The sequence below is a fragment of the Lottia gigantea genome (assembly GCF_000327385.1).
Source record: "Lottia gigantea unplaced genomic scaffold LOTGIsca_109, whole genome shotgun sequence".
Lineage (NCBI taxonomy): Eukaryota > Metazoa > Mollusca > Gastropoda > Lottiidae > Lottia > Lottia gigantea.
The window spans coordinates 138545-158281 of NW_008706978.1; the positions used below are offsets into that span (position 1 = coordinate 138545).

The 19737-nt window shown below is 31.7% G+C and overlaps 2 protein-coding genes across 2 annotated transcripts; both read left to right on the top strand.

Annotated features, from left to right (window-relative positions):
• Positions 1 to 3253: 3253 nt before the first annotated feature.
• On the top strand, positions 3254 to 4588 carry LOTGIDRAFT_85488 (hypothetical protein; the record flags this gene model as incomplete). The annotated part of the gene is made up of 3 exons (XM_009046928.1): positions 3254 to 3643; positions 3686 to 3859; positions 4295 to 4588. Coding segments are annotated over 3 exons (858 nt in total), but the record flags the coding sequence as incomplete, so codon positions are not given.
• A 1474-nt stretch (positions 4589 to 6062) lies between these two features.
• Positions 6063 to 8758, top strand: LOTGIDRAFT_136826 (hypothetical protein; the record flags this gene model as incomplete). Its single annotated transcript, XM_009046929.1, has 5 exons — positions 6063 to 6271; positions 6641 to 6802; positions 7394 to 7511; positions 8180 to 8350; positions 8555 to 8758. Coding segments are annotated over 5 exons (864 nt in total), but the record flags the coding sequence as incomplete, so codon positions are not given.
• Between the last annotated feature and the right edge of the window lie 10979 nt (positions 8759 to 19737).

Below are 19737 nucleotides of genomic sequence, written 5' to 3' on the forward strand. Positions count from 1 at the left end.
CATATTTTCGATGAACGGTTTTTGAGAAATTGCCCTTGACTTTGTTAAAACGCATCGAAATTTGTTTAAAATAGTTCGTGAGCAGGATTGAAGCTACAGTTTTCAACCGATTCTGATGAAACTTGGTGTGATCATTGGAATTGATAAGATCTCGGACAAGTTCTAACTTGACGCATTTAGATGAAATGATTTTGAGTTATTGCCCTTGACTTTGTAAACACGCGTCAAAAGTTTTTTTCCCTTGATTAGAGCTGTGTGATTTAATTGTTTGTTGTATTTGGGTTTTTGATATTGATTTTAAAAAATTTTGTGGAATTACTCAGCATAAATAACTGGCATATATATATGTAATTGATTTCAAACTAATAAAATTTATTCAATATGAGAAAATTCGTACTTTAGCCACTAAAGACTGTTTTATCCTTTCTGCCAGCTGCCAGTGGGCGTATGTTAGCTTGCCTTGCAAGCTATCTATATAAATACAACCATTTCTTTTTCCCTTAAAACATGCATTCTGTTATAGCTAGTAAACTAATCTTGACTCATAATTCATTCAAACTTTACAATTTCTTCAACAATTTATATGTTAAAATATACTGTAATTATATAGGGATAAATATAATTTTATAATCCCACTCAATCATAAGACATAGTATTTTTGACGGTTTGTTGACCAATGAAAAATTTAATTGAATAATTGAAGGATTTTTTGTCCTGACAAAATTTCATCTTTAGCTCTGAAGGGCTGCCATGTTATTTATCATAGAGTTCATAATAGAACAGAAACTTTAAGTACCAAATAAGATCTTGTTGTTTTCTTAGAGTGCTTTGGTAATCTTGAATTGTGAGTTAAAAAAAGAGAAACAACTATATTTTACAGCTGGGTCGACTGGAATTATGGGTGACCAAGCAAATTATGTCATGCTGTAACAGACTATGTCATAGAACCCCACAAATTTTTACTATAAAATAGGCAAAGGCACAGGAAACATTAAAGCTGCTGTGGTTTGTTGTACCCCAACTTGTTCTTTATCCTTGCAATCTCTCAATTTTTTTCTCAATCTTTTGCAATTTGTAATAATGTGCTTTAAATGTATTTTCTTTTGAGTGAACAGAATTTATAAATATGTTCTAATATGATTTTAGGCACGACGAAAGACTGCCACACCAGCTGATCTTCTTTATGCTGGTGGTATATTAGACACACCTCCAGCTTACCCTACTCCACCATTATTACCGGTATTGGAGACACCAGATGAAGAAAAAGATGATCTAAATACTGAACTAAAGAAAAAAGCTGCTGGAGATAGTCTAATGCCACCACCTAAAGGTGCTGCACCGAAAATGACAAGGTAATAATCACAATCTTAGTTAGAATAAGTTTCATTATTTTAGATAAAATATTATATCTGTACATTATGTAAAAGTCTGATAATTTTGCAACAATTACACCTTCAGAAATTCAAAGATATTTCTTTTTGCATGATGAAGATTATTTACGAAAGATTTGAGAAAAAAAGTCTTTCTTTGTTACCAGTAGGGGCCTACTGATTAACTAGAACATCTTTCTCTATGTAAACTATTCCTAACTTACTATTCAAATTTAGCTGTAACTCAATTTAATGAAATTTATATGCATATTTTTGTAATCAAATCAAAAAATTAATTAAAACCAAAGACAGTCTTTGACTTTTTGGGTATGTTGTACATGGATTAGAATCTCTTATTGTCAATTGGTTATGGACATTGGTTTTATATACCAGTATATAGTTAATTGAAAGAAGAAAGTTTTTCATTTTACAAACTGTATACTATCTGGCTATTGTCTAGTATTCATTTTTATGTCCGTCGGTCCATCCGTCCGTTCACATTTCTTGTGGGCCCGATAGAGGCTACAGTTTTTATCCGATCTTGATGAAACTTGATATTCATATTGATAAAAGCACGATAGAGACTACAGTTTTTATCTTGATGAAACTTGATATGCATGATGAGATCTCGGTCAAGGTAGAAATTGGTGATAATCAAATCAATAGTTTCCGAGTTATTGCCCTTGTGTGTACAGCTATGAGACATTGTTCATGTTTGAATTTCTTGAAAACTTGATGAACTGTTTCAGGTTTTTGCCTTGACTTGTGGATGATTTTAAGATTATTTGAAAATTCATTATTAAGCCACTAAAGATTTTGTTATCATTTCTGACAGCTGGTAGTGGGCGTATGTTACCTTGCCTGGCAAGCTATCTTTTATTATGATTTTGTTACAGAAGTGGTAGTGGCAGATTTAATGCTGGACCATCACCAAGTATGAGACGTAAAGAATATCCTAAAAGTCCTGAACCATCTCCAGCATTGAGGAGAAAGACGTACAAACCTGATATCATGACCAGATCTAGTTCTGTGTAGGTATTTTTTTCACCAATAATTTGAATTTGATTCACATTAATTTCTCCTAATTGTTAAATTTAAATCTTATTTAAGCCATTGAAAATATTATTTAAAAAAAAAAGTTCTATTTGTAGTGAATTTTCTGATACAACTCCACCAACATCACCAACTACGACTAGAAGATCATTTCGTAGTTCAGATGATAATGTTTTCTCTAGATTAACTAGTAATACAGTTGTACCATCACCTAATCCTAACAGGTAACCACAATACATTAAACAGCTCTTTGAATATTCATCATACATGGTGTAGCCAAGTTAGTATTTGTATGCATTCAAAGAAATATTTCATTTGCTGTAAAAGGATGAAAATTTCAAGATGAAAATAACCCATGCAATAGTTAATCTTAATAATACGGTAGGTGAAAACTTAAAATACTAATCAATACTAAAATATCAAGTAAAAGATTTAAGATTGTAAGGCTAAAACATGTTATGAATTTCACTGTAAAGGAAATCTTTTTTTACATTTTCTTTCCCAGAACAGTCTAAATTAATCTGTATATGTGTTAATAATCATAAATAAACTGAGACAGATGAAAGTAATTGTACTAAATTAGTGACTATGTTGGAGATTTTTTTCAACAAATCATTATAGTGATTCAATCCATCAATCATCTCTGCAACAAACGTATGATTACATTGTAATTCTTTTCTTTTCTAGGGGAAGTATACAAGCTTCAAATGGTAGTAAACCATCAAGTGGTCGAAGTTCTCCTTTAACTTGTACACATACTGCTGGTGGGCACACTAAAGCTGTTTTAACTGTTGATGCTACTGATGAGCTGTTATTTACAGGTAGTAAAGGTAAGTTGTACCTGCTGTTATTTACAGGTAGTAAAGGTAAGTTGTATCTGCTGTTATTTACATGTAGTAAAGGTAAGTTGTACCTGCTGTTATTTACAGGTAGTAAAGGTAAGTTGTACCTGCTGTTATTTACATGTAGTAAAGGTAAGTTGTATCTGCTGTTATTTACATGTAGTAAAGGTAAGTTGTACCTGCTGTTATTTACAGGTAGTAAAGGTAAGTTGTATCTGCTGTTATTTACATGTAGTAAAGGTAAGTTGTACCTGCTGTTATTTATGTGTAGTAAAGGTAAGTTGTACCTGCTGTTATTTACATGTAGTAAAGGTAAGTTGTATCTGCTGTTATTTACATGTAGTAAAGGTAAGTTGTACTTGCTGTTATTTACAGGTAGTAAAGGTAAGTTGTAACTGATGTTATTTATGTGTAGTAAAGGTTAGTTGTACCTGCTGTTATTTATGTGTAGTAAAGGTAAGTTGTACCTGCTGTTATTTACATGTAGTAAAGGTAAGTTGTATCTGCTGTTATTTACATGTAGTAAAGGTAAGTTGTACCTGCTGTTATTTACTGGTAGTAACATTAAGTTGTACCTGCTGTTATTTACAGGTAGTAAAGGTAAGTTGTATCTGACGTTATTTACATGTAGTAAAGGTAAGTTGTACCTGCTGTTATTTATGTGTAGTAAAGGGAAGTTGTATCTGTTATTTACTGGTAGTAAAGGTAAGTTGTACCTGCTGTTATTTACTGGTAGTAAAGGTAAGTTGTATCTGATGTTATTTACATGTAGTAAAGGTAAGTTGTACTTGCTGTTATTTACAAGTAGTAAAGGTAAGTTGTATCTGATGTTATTTACATGTAGTAAAGGTAAGTTGTACTTGCTGTTATTTACAGGTAGTAAAGGTAAGTTGTATCTGATGTTATTTACATGTAGTAAAGGTAAGTTGTACCTGCTGTTATTTACTGGTAGTAAAATTAAGTTGTACCTGCTGTTATTTACAGGTAGTAAAGGTAAGTTGTATCTGACGTTATTTACATGTAGTAAAGGTAAGTTGTACCTGCTGTTATTTATGTGTAGTAAAGGGAAGTTGTATCTGTTATTTACTGGTAGTAAAGGTAAGTTGTACCTGCTGTTATTTACTGGTAGTAAAGGTAAGTTGTATCTGTTATTTACATGTAGTAAAGGTAAGTTGTATCTGCTGTTATTTACATGTAGTAAAGGTAAGTTGTATCTGTTATTTACATGTAGTAAAGGTAAGTTGTACCTGCTGTTATTTACAGGTAGTAAAGGTAAGTTGTATCTGCTGTTATTTACATGTAGTAAAGGTAAGTTGTATCTGTTATTTACATGTAGTAAAGGTTAGTTGTACCTGCCCTTTTTTACATGTAGTAAAGGTAAGTTGTATCTGTTATTTACATGTAGTAAAGGTAAGTTGTACCTGCTCTTATTTACATGTAGTAAAGGTAAGTTGTATCTGTTATTTACATGTAGTAAAGGTAAGTTGTACCTGCTCTTATTTACATGTAGTAAAGGTAAGTTGTATCTGTTATTTACAGGTAGTAAAGGTAAGTTGTATCTGCTGTTATTTACATGTAGTAAAGGTAAGTTGTATCTGTTATTTACATGTAGTAAAGGGAAGTTGTACCTGCTCTTATTTACATGTAGTAAAGGTAAGTTGTATCTGTTATTTACTGGTAGTAAAATTAAGTTGTATCTGCTGTTATTTACATGTAGTAAAGGTAAGTTGTACCTGCTCTTATTTACATGTTATTTACTGGTAGTAAAATTAAGTTGTATCTGTTGTCATACCCTAAATAAGCTGTAGCTGTTGTTAATTATTAAAGCTACATTGCATCTGTTGTTATTAATTGGTAGTATTACTACGTTATATCTCATACTATATACTGGAAGTAAAAGTAAGTTATGTTTTTGTTAATTACTTGTAGTGAGAGTTATATAGTAGTGTAACCTATTTTCGTGGATATAAGGATTCAACACTGAATTTCGTCAAAGTTAAAAAAAAAAAAAAAAAAATTTTTTATGTCTTAGATGTTTCCTCAGATATTCTACGAAATAATTAAAATTGGTTTATTTTGATTTTCTTTATGAATCCTTCACTTTGACCCATATTTCATGAGCAACCAACTCGGCAACGGCGACAGAATGCGTCACCTATTTTCGCGTCCAATGTTTGATCTATAAATAAGTCGAGAAAAACACGTTGTATGGATAACAAGTGGTATAATTAACTTCTCTTAGTATTTATTTTTAATATCAATTCATTATAACTAGAGACAATTCCTTCAAAGAACCACGATTTAAAAAAAAAATAGTGACTGACAAAATAAGATACATAGCGTGATTTATTGCTAAAAGTCACTGAAACAACATAAGAATATGGTCCACTTTGTGTTCCATAGAAATTTTCTGCTGACACGGAATCAGCTAGTTGATCATGTGACTTCATTCGTTGGACTACATTCTAGCAGACGACACTTGGAATTCCGATTACCGCTTGGGATTATAAGGAAATTCGGCCGAAAAAAATGGTGACGTTGGTAATAAGTGAAATCCGCCATTTTGTATTTGTCAAAGTATACATTAATAGATTTTACCTTTCTTGAAACTACTGAATTCATTCTACTAGCTGACATTGTAGAGATAACATATGTTTATCAACACAAGCAAATGCCGAGGTCACGCGAGGTCGCACATGTAAACTATTAATCCTTTCCGGAAATCTACGAAAAATAGGTTACCAGGAAATTAGGTTACTTGACTGTACTACTCAGACAGTTTAAATTGTTTTATTAATTTATTTTCCAATCATATTTTCCAGATAGAACAGCCAAAACCTGGGATTTGACAACTGGAAAGGAATTAATATCATTCTCAGGCCATCCTAATAATGTTTTAAAAGTGAAATATTGTGAAAAAAATAAAATGACATTCACTGTGTCTCAATCCTATGTGAAAGTATGGGACATTAGAGATAATTCCAGTAAATGCATCAAAACTTTAAGGTACTGTTCACCATCTGTTCATATAGAATTAGATTTTTTTACCGTAAATCCTCTAAAAATGTTAACTTTACTTACAACCAACTTGATGGATGGAAAGTATTTTTATCTGTTTACTGTCTTCCACATGACAGGAAAACCAAAGTCAAGTTATGTGATTGCAAAACATAATAAACTAAGATTTTTGTTTTAGAATAACAATAGCAAATGGCAAAAGGTTATCTTATATTTGTGATCTCTGATATTGATATTTTGTGATACTTCTGCCAAGTTTCTACCACTTTTGATTTCATGCATTGACTAATGAAAACTGCACCTCTGTAATATTATGTGATATTACTATTCCTAACAAGCTTCCTTTACTTGTCATAGTTCATCTGGATTAAGTAGTAGTGGTACAGTAAATATATCAACTACTAGACAAACAGACCTAGTTCCTGGTGAACATCATATTAATGATATAGCTCTCAGTGAGGATGGATTTATGTTATATTGTGCTACTGGTAATATAGTGAGAGCTTGGGATCTCAGACGGTAAGTGTAATTTATATCAGATTATTATTTGACACACAGACTACTAAAATGTGCCGTTATCACAGATGACCAAAAAATTATAAATCATAATTTGCTAAATTAAAAATATTTCTAGGAATTATGGAAAGCTGCTTTTTAAAAGGATACTACCTCTTAAAATGGACATGAAATTTAAAGTCTCAAACTTGGTCAACATGTATATATATATTATTCATCAGTTGGACTTACCAGGTGCTAAGACTGAAGAATAGAATCTCTATAAAGAAAATATCCATTAAACAACATAATTAATTACATAGTTTAGTTTACTGAATTATTCTGTCGGTCCGTCCACATTTCTTGTAGACGCGATAGAGGCTACGGTTTTTATCTGTGATGAAACTTGGTATGCATGTATATGTTGATGAGATCTCAGTCGAGTCCGAAATTGGTAATAATCGGAAGAATGGTTTTGGAGTTATTGCCCTTGACTTAGAAAAAACGTGTTAAATTTGTCTTGTAGTCGTAGAGGCTACAGATTTTATGAAACTAGATATGCATGTAGTGGGCGTACCTTACATTGCCTGGCAAGCTATCTTTTATTTTTTTTAGATATAGTGCTGTTGGTAAATTGAGTGGTCTGCATACAGCAGCTGTAATGGTGTTGGCTGTAAAGGCTCAAGATACATCTAGTTTAGTAGTAACAGGCTCGAAGGATCACACCATCAAGGTACTTTCTATTAAAACTATTCATTATGATATGTTTACTGAGTTGATTTTTAACAGAGGAAGTGATGATAAACAACATTTAAACATTAGGACAAGTATAACTAGCGGTGAATATTTTTATCATCATTTTCGTAATTATGCTCTTAATAACTAAATCATCTCTGCAGGCATATATGCTTTATGCAAATATATGCTATATACATAATTTAATTTTTTTTTGTACTGTTAAACATTATCTATGTCTTGACTGAAGCCTTTTAGTTAAAATCTTCTAGTCTTATTAATTCTTATTTTTATAACCTCTTGTAATTGACATAAAATTAAAGTCTCAAACTTGGTCAACAGAGGTTTTATTCATCCGTTTGACTTGCAAGCTGCCATGACTAAAGAATAGCATCTCTATATAAGAAGATATATCCATTAAACTAAATAGTACACTTCTAAGCAGGTTTCAATATTATTTAGTTTAATGAATTATTACTTAGTTTTATGGATTTATTGGATTATAGATGGATTCTGTTGTATAGTTATAACACCAGGTAAGTTGACAGATGGCCACTCATTTTGGCCAAGTTGAAACATTTAAAATTTTTTCGTCAATCCTATGAGGTTGTAAGCTTAGTTTGACTAGCTTTAATCAAATGTAGTAAATATTTAAATTAATTGTAGATTTTTGAAGTAATAGATGATGCAGCTGGAGTTTTATCACCCAAATATGGCCTGGAACCACCACATTATGATGGTATCCAATCATTAGCTATTACTGACCAAACATTATTCAGTGGCTCCAGAGATTCCTGTATCAAGAAATGGAATTTAGAAGATCAACAATTAAAACAGGTAAAACACATATATTTCAAATTACAAGACATTGGAATTCATTAGACGTATATGTAATATTAATATATAAAAAAAACATGTATGGACAGCTTGTATAGTAATTTATACATTATTATTTTCATTTATTGGTATTAAAGTCATTACTAATAATTAAATAACTGATTCATGGTCCAGACAGATTATATTGCTCTATCTTTATTGTAGTCAATGAATCAAGCTCATAAAGATTGGGTGTGTGCCTTAGATTTTGTTCCAAACAGTAACTATTTGATTAGCGGTTGTCGTGGTGGTTTTCTGAAGTTATGGCAGACTGATAATTTTACTCCTGTAGGCGAAATGAAGGCACATAGTAGTCCAATTAATGCCATAGCTACCAACAGTTCTTCAATTTTTACTGCTTCCAAGTAAGTAATGATATTTTTTTGACCTGAATTAAATAAACATGGTTCAAGAAGCATACTAATAATTATGTCTTGAAATATCAATGTTAATTGCAGATTCTTTTTTTTCTTAGAATGGGGTTAGGAATTTTGTCATTTTGATATCACGTGTTTTAAAATCTTATATAGCATGTCAAATTCTATCTGTTAAATCTAACTTAAAGGAATTGTAAAGAGGTTTTCTAAATTTTCTATGTTTATCGGGGACAATTTTCACCAATTTTCAATCACAGGTCTCTGGTTCCTGCAATTCCACTAAAACTAAGTGTGTTATGACGTCACCCCTGCAAAATTTGCTTGTATCACATGAGACCTTTGCGGGGTGACATCATAAAACACTTAGTTTTAGTAGAATTGCTAGAACCACAGATGTCTGATCGAAAATTGGATTGGCAAAAATGTTGCTTTCATTGTCCCCAATACACATCACAAAATGTGAAAACCTCTTTACAATCTCTTTAAGATATAAAGTATTTCTAATGCATTTTCTCTGCCTGCTTAGTTTAGTGTAGTTTAATCTAACAAATGTAGATAAAGCTGCTTCAATTTATACTCCGTTCCAAAAGATATTACTTTGTTACAGAAGTTTTGTCATTACACTTAATACTGAATTTACGCATTATGGGATTCAGCTGGCTATAATTTTGGACAAATTGTTTCTATTTTTCATTTATTCATGTTGATGTATTAAATTCAAAAATGTGTAGCTCTTGGTTTAAAAAATAAATTTTGTTAAAAAAGCGATTGAGCATTTGAGAGTAATATGTGAAAGTAACAACTCTTCATTGCTTTGGTTTGAAAGTTGTCTAGTTTTTACTGCTTTATATCAAATGTAATCTTCTTATCATAGCTTATGATTTTCTATCAGAGACAAATACATTTCAATATCATGTTTATTATTTAGTAAAAAGTCATAAAAATAAGTCCACATCTCCTTTGTGGACATATATTGTTTGCACCCATGTTCGTCTGTATATCACATTTCCTTGTAAGCAATCTAAAATCTACAGTTAACTTGTATTGATATTTTTCCCTGTAAGCTTTAGCAACTTCAATTTTTGACTGACTTTCCACAAAATTTGGTATTCAGGTAAGCTAATATGAGACACAAATGTTATGCAGCCTGCAACAATTTTTACTTTTACCTCTTTTAATAGGGAAAATGTATGATATTCTTCAACTTATTTCTATTAGTCTTAGTACCTAGGTATAATATCAAAATGAGGATCATGTGATCCTTTATATCACAGCTATATGTTGTACAAATATGTTGTATCTGTGATAAAGTGGGTCTTCATACCTAACAACACCTTAACCATGTTGAAAATAGCACAATGTCTTACCTCAGATTTTTAGTTGTATCGTCTGTTTGATTAACAATGAAACAAGAATGTGTTATAAAAACTATCTAATTTTATAATGGAAACTGTATTTTGATCACAGTTTTATTAGTGTTGCATGAATAAAAGACATAAGTATTCATCTTTTGAAAATAAAAAATAATGTAGAAATTCTCAGTTTGAAACTAAGTAATCAATGTGTAAGTCTAAAAGATAGTATAGAAATAAGTATATTAACTCAATAAACTGAATTTATACAATCCCATTTAGAATTTTTTGCTTTCACATTATTTGTGTCTTAATGTTCACCAAAGCTGCCTCCAAAAATTAATATGTCAAAAAGAAAAGTTCACAAACATGTGAAGAAGTAAATAAATATTTGTCACAGGTACTATATGTTAACTAATTATGGTAATTGGGAGCATCACCTGCATGGTATCATTTATACCTAACTTTATATTATTACTATTAAACCTTTTCTCAGTATATTATTCTTACTTTCAATTTCTTTTGTGTTTTGTTAGTAATTATTGTTTCATTTTGAAGTACATTTTTCTTTTTTTCTTTTCTTTTTGTATAGTGACCACACAGTGAAATTATGGCAACAATCAACAAGTAGTGATCCTTCAGATAGTTCAGATATAGGTGAAGACAGATCTAGTGTTAGTTCTAATTAACTTTAGATTAATATCATTAAGTAAGATCAAATATAAAAATATATATATTTACATACTTTAAAAAAAAGACTAGAAATAAATAAATTTAGAGTGAAAACCTGTGAGAAATACTCTTCTGTTTAATTAATATTTTTGTTTAGATGATGACTTTTGACTAGATACATTAACTTTGGAAGTAATTTTGATAGAAAGTTGATATTCCACTGTTATATAATGTGGAATTATGAAATCACCTATTCTGATTCACATGGCTGTTTTAACTAACATAATTTTCAACTGTCACACATTTAAAGCTAAAATCCTTCAATTGGAATATTTGTTTATCATCTGAAAGAACTACACTTCAGCTTCCAATTTTTCATTTCAGAATTAAAATCTGATATATGGTTCTCGAGCAATAGTAACAAATCTCTGGAATTAGTGTTTTAGAAACTCTGGAATTCGCGTATTAGAAACTCTGAAATTCGCGTATTAGAAACTCTGAAATTCTCAAGCAATAGTAACGAATCTCTGGAATTCTAACTGTCTCCATTTTTGTACTACATGTAAAAAGTTATTAACGTCCTAGTTAAGTGTAAACAGTCTAGACTCCCTGAGTAGTTATTTCATATTTATACGCCCACATGGAAATATGGACGTATATTGCCGTCGCCCCTGTCCGTAGGTCCGTTCACATTTCTTGTAGGCACGATAGAGGCTACAGTTTTTATCCAATCTTGATGAAACTTGGTATTCATGTATATATTGATGAGATCTCGGTCAAGTTACAAATTGGTAGTAATCAGATGAACGGTTTTAGAGTTATTTCCCTTGACTTTGTAGGGATGATAGAGACTACAATTTTTATCCGATCTTGATGAAACTTGGTATGCATTTATATATTGATGAGATCTTGATCAAGTGCGGAATTGGTAATAATCGGATGAACGGTTTCAGAGTAATTGCCCTTGACTTAGTAAAAACGAATCAAATTTCGATTGTATGCACGATAGAAACTACAGTTTTTATCCAACCTAGGTATGCATGTATATATTGATGAGATCTCACTCGAGTTCGTAATTGGTAACAATCAGACGAAGGGTTTCGGAGTTATTGCCCTTGACTTAGTAAAAACTTGTCAATCTTTTATCCAATCTTGATGAAACTAGTGTGTACAGTGATGAGACATTGTTCATGTTTGAATTTCATGATAATTTGATGAACTGTTTCAGGTTTTTGCCTTGACTTATGGATGATTTTAAGATTATTTGAAAATTTATTATTAAGCCACTAAAGATTTTGTTAGTATTCTGACAGCTGGTAGTGGGCATATGTTACCTTGCCTGGCAAGCTATCTTTTGTATATGGATAGTTAATGTTAAGCTCTATCAGATGGTAAATCAACTTTTAAGATGATTATCTCCTGTCAAAATTTTGGAAATCTTATTCCAATTTCCATAGAACTGATAATATTCTCTGAGGCAAATTTTCCTGGATTTCTGCATAGAACTGGTTATGGAATTTTTATTATTAGTCCCTCATATATTTAACAACACAAATAACATAGTCATATTTTATAGCATTATGAAGGCCAGTAATTCATATTATGCTTATTTGAAAAAAATACATGTATCAAGATTTCTTTAATATGACTTTATATTATGTGCTTATACCTTAATTAAAAGTGTAGTGTAGTGTATGTCTTATAATATGATCTCCTGTTACATCTACTGTCTCTAATCATTATTTATGTATCTATAGTTTCATTTCATTGAAATATATCCTTATAGGGCATTGTCTTATAGTTTCTATCAATTCTACAAGCCTTTCTCTGACATCACTTTTCATTTGGTTTAGACTGTAAGAATTTGATCCCATAAAGATAAATACATAATTTAGACAATCAATATGTGTGATAGTTTACTTTATAAGTGACATTGATAGGGCTGATATACCTGGAATTGAAATGTTGATCACTGAATGACACCATGTTGAAATCTCTTGGTCGTTACATGGCATTTTTTTATATTTACTTACTGAATTCTGAACAACCCTGTTCCTGAACCAACTTATTAATTTATAATTCAGTTGCGAATCTAACAGAAAAGATTTCTTCAAAATTCAAATGCAAATTCATGTGAGTTTTTTTTTTTTTTTAAATGTCATTGTGCTACGACTTAAAATTTTGGATGTGCCCAACATAATATGTTTCAAAACAATGTTTTTTTGTGTGGTTTTCTCTTGAAATTTTTATCTTAGATCAGTTTATTCATTTTTATTGCCTTAGACTAAATGACTTGATACATGAATATATTGAAGCTGCAATCAATCCTCTGCTGTGTGTGGATCGGCAGTTGTTTAACTTGTTGTTAATTATATTTCAAATAATATGTGGTTGTAAAGACAGTTTTGTTCTTTAAATATGAAATTGAAAACATTCCTTTCTCTATGCATTGCATTCAATTAATAGATATTCCAACCTTTGTGGCCTTATCAAATAAATTGTACATATTAATTAGAAGATTCATTATCATTATTATATTGGTGCTGTGAATATATAATTATAATAAAAACTATTTTCTCATAAAGATCTCAATTTCTTGTAGATGATAACATAAAAATATACAATATTATTATCATCCATATGTCAACTTAAAGGGACAGGTTCGCCATTTGCTTGACCAATTGTACCTTAGTCTCAAAAGTTCCTGGAAAGTTGAATCTAAGATAATCAATAAAAGTGTTTACAGCTCGCAGTCAAAATTTTAGCCTTCAAATCCATGTGTGTCCAGAATATTCCGAATTTGAAAATTAAAGTGATGATTCTCCTTTTCGTTAGACTGCACAATATAGAAAAGACATATTAGAAATAGAAAGTAAAATTCCTTAGTAGGTGTTTTGGAGGAATTAACTGATTTTCGTGCATTTCTATTACTTTTGAAGACTATTTACAAGACCTGAATCAACCCATGAAAATGGCAAACCTATACCTTTAAGCATGTAGCACTATGTGTATTATTAGATTCGATGTGGCTTGGTGCTTGAATAGACTAGAAATTCAAAAATAATACGAGACACTTTCCTATTCTTTCAGTATATTTATGTTGATGATTGTGTCTGAAAGGAGCCTGTGAATGTTTGGGTCTGAAAGGAGCCTGTGAAGATTCAAGAGCTTTCCTCCTAGCGAGCTATGCCCACTTTCAAATTAATCATTGAACAAATGACAATTCTGTGACCCCCACACTAGGTAACTGAACTTTGGTGAACTAGTTAATGTATATTATCCCCTCAAATTGTAACATTCCTTTACAAAATTCGATTGAAGAATCAGAAGGCCAATTTCCTTAAAGAGTAGGTTATCTCGGATGTTTGGAGGTGCTGTTTGGTAATTCATTTGTATCTTGACGGTATATGAATTTATCCCATGAAATTTTGTCCTCCCAACCTGTTGCTTACCAACTTTTACATATAGATTTAGATTATTATTAAACTTAGAATAGCACTTATTACTGCTCTAAGGTGAACATTCAATGGCACTTTACAAACACAAATATATCTAGATTAGCAATATCTATAACACACACTAGTTCTTATTAGTTCCTTCAATAAGACATCTTTTGAACTTTTTCTTCAAAGGAGTCAACAGATTTAAAGGTTTACTTCCTTGGTTAGCCGAAAAATTTATTAGTTGAACGGCAGAATTCGCGTTGTTAATGTGAACTTCAAAATGTCTGTCAGATATTTCATTCAACTTTTCGCAGTACCTTCGACGGCAAAAAGGTCGTGCAACGTATCCAACAGCAGAGAGTGATTTACAGTATCAAAGGCGGCACTCAAATCAATGGCGATAAAGGGTGGCAGCTTTTGGTGTTGATCTTCCGTCTACATTAGCCCACATAGTGCAGGAAAGTATGACGTAAAACTCCATTAATTTCATTTAAAGTTTCGTTGCTGTAATTTGACCTGTATGCACTCTGGTAATATGGAAGTAATTCATTGTTTAAGGTTGCTGACTGGATGTTATTTTTTTCTTCATATAATTAAAATAAGTTTCATTTTTTTAAGAAGAGGTCACACAATGGCCTTTTTCCAGTTATAGACGTTAGAAACGTGAATGATATTTTGAAATAATTCGAACAAATATATTACGATGCTCTTTTTATAAGATATGATGGAATAGGATCCAAGTTACAGATAGTAGGTAGGCTTGGTGTTGAGAACGAGTTTACGAACAACTGGTGTGAACGATGAGAATTATGGTTCAGTTAACTTGCTTGGAGTGTAAAATTGATTGTTGTCCAAATCTTGTCGAATATTATCAACTTTAGTAAGTTTAGTGAAGACGAAAGATGAAAAATCGTAAAGTTTGCCAACTGGTCATCAGAAACTCCACTCGGTAAAGGGTTTGATTTGTTAAATCATTTAGGCTACTGTCTTGAATTATTACCATAAAGATCAATGCGATCATGTATGTAGGCCCTTTTGTCTTTTGGGTCGAGTTAAGTGGTGACTTTATAAATTTCTTTCGGATTGGAATTTTTCCCAATTTCCGTTCGTTTTGACTCCAGTGACGTTCGACATTACTAGCTGATCTCCTTAGCTGGATGACAACCGAATCAAACCACGGTACCTGTTATCTATGAGTGCGAGGCTATCTTCGACTTCAGATAAATAAGTTCTAAAACTTTCCCGGGCGATCGATTTTAATCGCCTAAACTGGACTTGTTAGCGAACAAGGATAGGCCTACAGGTAGAAATGTTAGCCTACATCAAATCTGTTGGATGAACTGGTGGGGCATTAGAAGAATTTTGATAGTCTACGTTTAGGATTAGTCTAATTAAGAAAAAAATGTTAAAGGTTTCAGAAAAATTCTTTCGCCTTTGCGACAGAACATATTAAGGGGAGGCTAATTCTGAAAATCAAACCACCTTGTCGTTGTCGTGATCGCAATAAATTGTTAGGTTTTTTCTCACATTTTATTGTGTGATTTATTTTAATTTTTTTGGAGGTGAAGATGGATTATTGTTATTTGGAGCCATTCGGCAATTCTCGACAGTTTCCGTAAGCTGAATCTGCAAAGCGATAGCGTAACTTTCACAGAGGCCGTTTGATTTGGAGCATGAGTGAACGAGAAAATGTAAAGAAAAATATCTAATTAGAACAAGAAAAGAAATATTAGTTTTATTATTTCATTTTTAAAATAATTTTAATTCCATAATATTTACGTCAACAAAAATTCGGTCAATTTGACTAGTTTTGTTTTGTAGTATGAAAATCTGCGATCCTTAAATTTGACAAATGACCTACTCATTGTAGTGCATTTTTTATTTCCGGTAGGGCGGTTGACTTTTGAAACCCACCCGGAAACTACGATGAAGAAAGGATAGGAGATGTAGAGAGGGACAGTGGAATTAGAGAGAAAAGAATTTGGGGCAGTAGGGAAGAAGAGACAGTAGAACATGGGAGCATGGGGAACGAAGAGAAGAATGGGAAATTAAGCGGTGGAAGTAAGTAGGCCTAGCCTAGGCTACATTGCAGGATTGGGTTTTGGCCGGACAAAACTATGTTTTGACTGGACAGTGGACAAAACTGGCTAACACCAAGGTTTTAACCGGTTTAAACCACCTTAAGCGGCAAAAACTGGTCAAAACTATAAGTTCAATAGTTTTCACAGTAAAACACTCTCATATATGTTTTGTCTATATATCATGGTAATTGAATCTATAAATTACACTCATTGTAATATAAAGCCCCTCTGAGTCTACCAGCAAAAAAAAATGAACAGTAGGACTCTTACATAACGCCTAATTAGTGTAAAGTCTGTGTTGGACTGTTGCAGACCCAACTGAGGAAGAATTTGCATCAGCATATATTATGTTATAAATAGGTTGAGTAGTTTGAAGAATTAATCCCATCTTCACTCATAATTCCAGTTGACCCAGCTGTAAATGGGTAAGGCTACAGCTAATCTGGGAAAGATCAATGTCAAGAGGTTTGGCCAGGGACCAGTTGGTAGAAAGGATCCTTAACTGTGAACCTATAAAGATGTTATTCTTGTAAAATATAGTTGTTTCTTTCTTTCTAATTGGAGGACAAATCTATTCAATTTAATACCAATTTCACTAAATTTCTTGATATTGATATTGAATAAAATTGTTCTAGAAGGCACAACTCTTGACTGATTTTGACGAAACTTGGTGTGAGTATTTGTAATCACCCAGGATGAACTTTTGAAAATTGGAAAAAATCAAAAAATATTTATGGACCTTGTTCTTGAAAAAGCATGCAATATTTAGTTGGTAAAAAGGGTCAATTTTTGCCAGATTTAACAAAACTTGTTCAGTATCACCACAAAAAGAAGTGTATGATTGAAGGTTGAATATTTCATAGGTGACTTAATGTACTGCCAAATATTTTTATTCAAAATAAAATCTACCAGTGGTTGTATATTAGCTCAGTATCTGTAGGTAAGTTTACTTTGAGTTTATATTATTATTCGAGTCTGCGAATTGATATAATTTTCATTTTACTATCTGTATGTACATAATATAACAATTATAACTTAAAAATTAATGTGTATGATTAAATGCCTTGGATTACAGAAAAAAACTGTGTTAGTAAGTTAGTTAGTTTTGACTACTTTTGTCCACTCAAGGGGTTTTTGGACAGGACGGTCAAAACTTAAAACTATACGTCGCCACTATAGAAGGTCTACGAAAGTTTAAATTTAGCTGCAACTATTGCAGTATAAGTTATGTGCCCTGTGTAAAGTTTCAAAAAAAAAAAAAAGAATTTGTATTATGAAAACAAACTGAAACTTTGTGGAAGCAAAATCTCACAAGGAAACATGCACAAAGGGTTTGATATTTGTATATGGGTCTAATGGGGCGTTCTCTATAATTTAAAGGTACCTCCGTGCAATGCTTTGAATTACTGTAGGATACTCCGATGTTTTTTATGCTTTTTAGTAACCTCAGTAGTCAAAGAAAATTGAAGACAATTTTCCTTCCTTGAATTAAAACGTATAAAAAAATTATGCTATGCCGAATCGCTTAAAATCGGTAAAATGCAATTTAAAATGTTCCAGCTGTAGACTTTGGATCGATTGCACCAATAATATACGTACATCATGAAACGAGCAGGAAACGACCAAAGAAAACGTGAAACGAGCAGGAAACGACCTCAAACTATTTTTCGATACATTCTAAGCAAGCTAGTTAAGCCAAACAAGTAATTAATTTTAAAAAAAATTGTGAGAGGTACACTTTATAATGACTCTCAAAATCATGACAAATAAAAGTGACCCTTTCTTGATATTTTCACCCGTTCCTGTAAAGTTAGCTGGTTCTAACATAATTTATTAGTAAATGTTAGCCTGATTTAATCAGTAACATAAGACATATTGTGTCTTGTACAAGGCAGATATTAGCTGCTTAAGGCCTCATAATCAGCTAATAAAAGACAACACGCTTTATGCATTGGAAAAGTATCAACCAATCAACGGCCTTACTGTAGAACCTGTCCAACCGAAAGCGATCACATGTTGCCGAATACCACGAAAAAATGTAGCTGTGTCGTAATGTAGCCTACCGTTGAAATTAACCAAACTGGCAACAGTCGTGATTTATTAAGGCTATAGGAACAAAATATTAATAGAATACACAAAAAATAAAGTTTGTGGTAACTTGTAATGGATACAACCCACTCCATTTAACGATATGATAACAGGGCTGCTTTTAAATAGGCCTAATATTCCGAATACAATCGCTTGGATTTTACTGATTATAAAAACAAATAATATAAACGTAAAAAACGCACTGGTTCTATCCGTTCCGAGAATCTATCTGACCATTCGTCGAAAGATGACAGGATGACAAAACGAGCCTGGAAAGAGTCGACTACAGTGGCGGTAATAGGGCCTCCATGGTTTAGCGCCATATTTCTATAAAACTTCCTGTCAATCATACTTATCCAAAAAGATATGTTTAGCAAAGTTCGAAAAAAAAAACTAAATGTTTTTGTAGGAAAAACGGGGAAAACTTCATCTGAAGGGAAAATTTGAAATTTGTACTTTAAGGGTAAGATCACTCTTCACATTTGGTAATACATAAAAGATAGTGATCATGATAACAATTATCATCCATAACTATCTTATGATATGTGAGCACCATTTAGCCAACTGACTTCCTACTACCGGTAAGTGAAAATTTCGCCAGTATTCAAAAACATATATAAAATATAAACTACTAAAGGTAAGTCTTCTCATCCTTGCCTAGTTTAATCGTTCGGTTTTCAAATTCTGCATACTGTTGAGGAGTAAAAAAATCTTCTGCATCAGATGTGAAAAATTATGATGGTCAAATCCAAAACCTCCAATTGAATATTCTATTTTATCAAGAACAGAAACCTACATAAAACAAGAACTGCAGGTGAAAAATTCATTGAATAGATTATATTTTTTTTTATAAGAAACAATATGTTGAATTTCACTCTTTTAAAAAAAATAATACTAAATTTAGTCTTTTGAAATTCCAAAGAGCAAAGATTATTTACACGAGACAGTAAGTAATTTAAAAGAAAATGAAACTTACAGCTTTTTTTATAATATCTATCTGTTCTTTAATGACAGCTCTTCTTTCTCTAAATTCAAATGGATTTTCTCTCATTTTGGCAGCTTTAGTAACGTATTTGTCTTTGGACGTCTTGTCAAGTCTCTGCCATTTTTCTCTAACTTCTTTGAAAAAGGATGTTGTGACTTGAGTCCCTTAAAAAAACAATAAAAGATTTAGAACTTATAATTAACATAAATTTATAAATGGATGCTATAATATGAATATGAGGTTCTATGTACTTGCCAGAGTTTACTTTATGAAACAAGTTTTATTATCTTCTTTCTAATTCTGATGTAAACCAAGCGCATAAGAAGCTTACACTTATCTGTATATGTGCT